We start from the raw sequence: 6,000 nt of genomic DNA, 5'->3' as shown, positions 1-6,000 counted from the left end.
GGCTCCTCCTCCTCTGGAAACTTAGGGGGGGATTGTTTCCCAGTCCTCTTGCAACTAGGTATGTAGTTTTTACTGTTATATGTGCAGAAATGATATGTGGAATCTTCTGGATAAGGGTTTTAAGAAGCTTCCTATGCCCCTATCTCTCCAGCTTTCACTTTGTAGGAACATCCACTTGTACCATTAAGAAAGTGAAATATAGCCTGACCTGTGGTGGCAGAGTGGATAAAGCGCTGACCTGGAATGCTGAGGTCGCAGGTTTGAAACCCTGCACTTGTCTGGTCAAGGCACATATGGGAGTTGATGTTTCCTGCTCCTCCCCCCTTTCTCTCTCTGTCTCTTTCTCTCTCCTTTCTAAAATGAATAAATTAAAAATAAATTAAAGAAAAATAAAAATACTGGAAAATATAAATAAAAGAAAAAGTGAAAAATACACTTTTATTATGTTAAATCACTCAAATTTTAGTACTGATTTGTTGCAAGATCAAGTACATATCTCAAAAATCCCAAACTCCATAACTTCCCCTTTGATGATATATTCTGAGGCATCAAGTCCTTAACATCAAAATAAGAATAAAGTATGTTTTATGGACATTCTCATCACTTCCAACACTGAAATTATGCTTTCTTTGCTTTAAGCATCTTGCCATTTTTTTTTTTTTTTTTTGCATTTTTCCGAAGCTGGAAATGGGGAGGCAGTCAGACAGACTCCCGCATGCGCCTGACCATGATCCACCCGGCACGCCCACCAGGGGACGATGCTCTGACCCTCTGGGGCGCGCTCTGTTGCAACCAGAGCCATTCTAGCACCTGAGGCAGAGGCCACGGAGCCATCCCCAGCGCCCGGGGCCATCTTTGCTCCAATGGAGCTTCGACTGCGGGAGGGGAAGAGAGCGACAGAGAAGGGGAGGGGTGGAGAAGCAGGTGGGCGCTTCTCCTGTGTGCCCTGGCCGGGAATCGAACCCGGGATTCCTGCAGGCCAGGCCGACGCTCTACCACTGAGCCAACCGGCCAGGGCCAGCGTCTTGCCATTTTTACACTTACTTCTTAACATACTATTGTTGGTTGAATTGGGTCTCCCAAAGAGATTTGTTGAAATACTAATCCCCATTATCTAAGTATGTGATCTTTTTGGAAATAGGGTCTCTGTAGATATAATCCAGTTAAAAAGAGGTCAAAATAGATTAAGGTGGGCCTTAATGCAATGACTGGTATCCTTTTAAGAGGGAAATTTGGACACTAAATAATGCTCAGACTGTTGAGACAGAGGAACAACCTGTGGAGCTGGAGGCAGGGATTACAGTGAATGCCAAGGATTGTCAGTAACCACTAGAAGCCAGGAGAGAAGAACGGAAAAAAAATTATCTGGGAGCCCAACAGGAACCAATCCTGCTGTCACCTTGATTCCAGACTTCTGGCTCTCATTACGGAGACGATAAATTTGTTGTTTTAAGCCATCCACTTGGTAGTATTTTGTTACCGCAGCCGGCAGCTGTAAGAAACTAATATACATACTTACACATATTCTAGCACAGACACTAAATAATATGAAATATACTTTTCAATGAGATTAAGAAACATTACCTATTGTGGAATTTTTTCTAAGATCTCAAAATTCACTCCAAAGTCACAGGTTCTAACAAAGTGTAACAAATGACCAAAAGTGCGTTTCAAATTTTGATATTATATATTAATATTATAAGATATTATTATATTATTATTAAGGAGATGAGACTAGAATATCCGAACTTCGTTTTTATAAAGCAGGGACTTCAGTCATATGCATTAGTTAATTTTCTCTGAAAGAAGAAGATTCTGCAATGTAAGTTCATCTTCCGGGGAGAGTGCAGAAAATGATGGCAGCCATCATTAGAGGAACTTGAAATAGTGGTACTGTACTGACATTTAATGCCATTACGTTGAACATTCCTGTCATCCCCAGATTAGCTCCAGCTGAGACTATGGGACAAAATAAAAGCCTTCACCCGCCTTTAAAACTTATTTACATTTCATCTGGTACTTAAAATTCTCCTTGGAAAAAGGCAGAATAAAATAAGACTGGAACCTATGAACAGAAAGTCAAATAAAAAAACAAAGATTTTCTTTACTAAAATGCTGCACAGGCTGAAGTGTTATTACAAAACACGCTCACACCTCCGTCGCTTTCAGCAAACTCAAACTTGGGTATTCAGCACTTTCCTCTCAAAGCAACGCAAAGCAGCACAGTACGCAGGCGCCGGGATCGGAGTGCCCTAGAGGAGCATTCTGGCGTTGTCGCGCGGAGCGGGAAGTGGGCGGGCTTGCGCGCGTGCTCCGTGATTCACTTCCGGCCGGCTCTACCCTCCCCCCTCCCTCGCCTAGACAGCTCTCCCTCTCCCTTCTCCCCAGTCTCTCCCTTTACTCTTCCCACCCTTCGCCCTCTCCACCCAGCTTGGCTCCTGTCCTTCCTCTCCGGGTCCATCCGGGTCGCTGACCGTTGTCTCTGGACTGGACAGCGGTGACGGCTGCTCTTCATAGAGGAACCCGGCAAAGTTTCATAGGAGCCGGAAAGAGGAGCAGCGGTTCCTCTATCGAAGGAGACCTGCCTGGTGTTTGCCGCCACTGGTTCAAGGAAGAGGGTCCAAGAGCTGGAGACCTGCCGTGGCTGCTTGTTACCTAGCTCTCCGGCGAGGCACCGCCCGCTGTCGCCCTGGGCTTCCCCTCCCTTGAGGGGCCGGGTGAGTCGTCCGGGTGGGTTCGGGGCGGGTGACGGCGTTAAGGTCGCGCAGGCGGGGCTGGGTGGTTACAGGCCAGCCTGGCGCAGGGTGCTTTCTTGGCGCTTCTTCGTGGTGGGGGACGGGGGACGAGCGCAGTGTCGGGGCTCCTTGGCCGGGGGCTGGACTGTCTCACCTCCCTGTGGAAGGGCCCCTCGGACTGAGGGCCGCCGAGGTGCCGAGCCTTGGCCGCGGGACTCGGAGACTTTTGGGAGCGAACGGCTGCCGTAATTGACTGGTCGGTCCACGAGGTTGGCTGTGTGCAGAGGATTCTTCTGCCCTGGTCCCTCGTACTGATTTGAGTGGATGTTCAGGGAATAGGATAGGAGTAGAAACTGCCTCTCGTCCCTCTACCTGTTGCTGGAGTGAGGACGCCTTTCTTATACCCCTTCCCACTTATAAAAGAAAAGGATGGTTAAACCTCGTGTGCTGAAGCCAAGGAGTATTTCCTCGTGCTCTCTTAAAATAAAGTGATAAAAAAATAAATACGGGTAGACAATGTAGAGCTCTTGGGAACTAGCGACTTCTGATGCCCCAAAAGAACGAAATCAAACTTCTGTGAATAGATGGGTTCATGGAATGGAACAGCTTCGGCACTTGCTAGCCGGAACGTAGGGAAGTTGGGTTCTGAAATTTCTTAGCTTCTCTGTGGGGAATGTGGGTACCTACTACGGGAATAAGGCTGACTTCCTGTAATTGTGTTATTTAGGAACGGGATGTGTATAAAGATCTGTGTAGATTTAGGTGAATGGGCTCTTATCTGTGTCTTTACAGACAAAAAAATACTCGGTGTACTGGAAAGTTCCATAGATTTCGCCACCACACTATCAGTGGCCCAACCCCCATCCCTATTCTCGAAAAATCAGCAGCCTTGGAGTTACTTGCAGTTCTTTTTTTCCATCTTCAAATAATTCTCTCAGGTATAGATAGATCTAGTCTAGATTGCCCAGGGAAACTATTTTTCAGTCACGGTTAGGCTCACAATAGAAAATGTTGAATTTGAATGGGAAACTTGATATTAAGTTGCATTATTTTCTTTTGTATTATAATTATGTACATCAATTTAGTTTTAAAATTAAACTTGTAGCGAGGGCGGAGTGTTACTATTTTTATTTATTTTTTATAATCTTCGGAGGTGGTCATCTTAAGATCAAGACTTGAGAATTTTTCTCTAGGGCCTCAATATTGGCGTGAATAATTGAAAGTCATTTAAATCGTGGGAAATTTCAAGTTACATTATTGGTTTTCTATTACGGACTAGAAGTTCAGTTTTCTGTTGATGTGGAGGTAGGAATTAGAAGGTTTAATTCTGCTGTGACTTGAGGGAGATTTCAGGATGCTATGTTTTTTTATTCAACAAATGAAAATTGACATTTAGTTAAGGTTGTTATTGTGGTTGTAAACCTATACAATAAATGTTGTTTTAGGGATTCTCAAAGCTCAGTTTTTCCCTATCTGCTTTATTGTCGAGGCAATGAATAGATGTTTTCTTTCTTCCATTCAAATTATGTAAAGCAAAAATAAAAGAAGACTAATATTATCAAGAGACTTCATAATTCTAGTAGAAGTATCACAAGGTGATAAAAAATAAAAAATAAATGTTTTAACTTTTACAAAGAATCATGGAGAGTGATAAATTTGCCCTAAACTTTCTATGTTATATATTTTTTAAAAAACAACCGATTGGCGTTTGAAACTGAATGATACTTGTATGTAGCATGTTACAAAATAGATTTAATGTTTTATTATATAGTGATTATTGTAGCCTTGCTATTTAAAGAGTAGCAATGCATCATATTGCCTTTGAAGTCATCTTAACTTTTTTTCTATCTCCTCAGTCTTAGGAATACCTCCAACTTTCCAGTGTTTCAGAAGGGAGTTTTTTTATTGAAACTGGAAGACCTAAAGAATTACAAACATGTTGTGCTGGGGAAATGCATCTTTTGGACAGCTAGGTTTAGGTGGAATTGATGAAGAAATTGTATTAGAGCCCAGAAAAAGTGACTTTTTTATAAACAAAAAGGTTCAAGATGTGGGATGTGGACTCAGACATACTGTATTTGTTCTGGATGATGGAACAGTGTACACGTGTGGATGTAATGATCTAGGACAGCTAGGTCATGAAAAATCCAGGAAGAAGCCAGGTAAGTTGAAAATGGTTTTATTTGGTATTTCTAATAATTATATCATTTATGTTTGGAACATCAAATAATTTTTGTAGTTCTAAACCTATAATTTTTATCAAGCCTTAAAAGCAAAACCAGAATTTAAATATGTCCTTTACATTTGCATATTTCTGAGTGCTTTATTGTGTGGTTTACTTTTTAAACTACTGTTGTTATAAATTCTTACTGTGTGAAGCGTTAGTTTCAGAACATAATTATGGTGATGCAAAACAAATAGGGAAAACCAATCTGCATTGTTTTGATAGTTGGTACAGAGTACATAGAGTATATAGTATATAGGTCTTCTTTAACAAATGCTCTTTAGCCACCTTGGACAGATTTTAAATGCATAGTTTACTGTGTTGTTTTCCATACATTAGAAAGAAAAAAACACTAAATGAAAGCATTTTACTTTCCTAAAATATATCCTAATTCTTCTATTTTTCTTCCTGTTGTAGCATTTTAAATATTGTATATAATTTTATTTGGTATAGTGTGAAACGTCTTCTTTCCCCTAATCACTGAGTTGCAAGTAGCATCACTAGCTATTAAAACTTTTGTGACTGTGAGATGTCCTGATTTTATAGTAGTCGTATAAGCCAAATTTAAAATAATTTGTGGGGTAAAGAGAATTTTGAGGAATTTGGTCACATTTTATGCTGTTTTTCTGGCTATACATATTTTGAAATAAAATATTACCACAGTTAGAAATATCATAGTGTGAATTTTGCTTTAATTATAATTGAAGTTTTACTCTTAAGGTGGTCATTTAGATAAGACTGGAGGTATATTGATTTACAGTTTCTTTTAACTTCAGTATGACACTTAACTATTTTCTGTGGCAGGTATTTCTCTTTAGAACTTAAGAGTTTTTTAGTGTTAGTTTTTTTTGAGGGGTTAATGTAGGTATCAAATATTAAAATATTAAGGTATATTATTCATCTTTCAAACCATCTCACCACCTTTCTAGATTTCACTCTTGTATCTTGTAAAATACTGTGTAGTTTTCATCCTTTTTTGTTGAGTCTTAATCTGTTTTCTTCTGCCTTAATTTTTAATATAACTTTTTGGGGGATGAATGG

At 40.4% G+C, this 6,000-nt stretch overlaps 1 protein-coding gene across 6 annotated transcripts in view; it reads left to right on the top strand.

Annotated features, from left to right (window-relative positions):
• Positions 1-2,322: 2,322 nt before the first annotated feature.
• The window catches only part of HERC4 (HECT and RLD domain containing E3 ubiquitin protein ligase 4), a 152,548-nt gene continuing 148,870 nt past the window's right edge, over positions 2,323-6,000 (top strand). For 5 of the 6 annotated variants that reach the window (XM_066243968.1, XM_066243967.1, XM_066243964.1 and 2 more), the window contains exons 1-2: positions 2,323-2,717; positions 4,592-4,897. In XM_066243968.1, coding sequence (XP_066100065.1) covers positions 4,672-4,897 — 226 coding nt within the window. In that variant the 5' untranslated portion in view covers positions 2,323-2,717; positions 4,592-4,671. Of the gene's footprint in view, positions 2,718-4,591; positions 4,898-6,000 lie in introns of those variants that run through there. The other variant, XM_066243969.1, reaches the window with a different exon arrangement.

The sequence above is a fragment of the Saccopteryx bilineata genome, chromosome 9 (genome assembly GCF_036850765.1).
Source record: "Saccopteryx bilineata isolate mSacBil1 chromosome 9, mSacBil1_pri_phased_curated, whole genome shotgun sequence".
NCBI classification, from domain to species: Eukaryota; Metazoa; Chordata; class Mammalia; order Chiroptera; family Emballonuridae; genus Saccopteryx; species Saccopteryx bilineata.
Note: the sequence above shows the minus strand (reverse complement) of the source record. Positions and strands in the feature narration are given on the sequence as shown.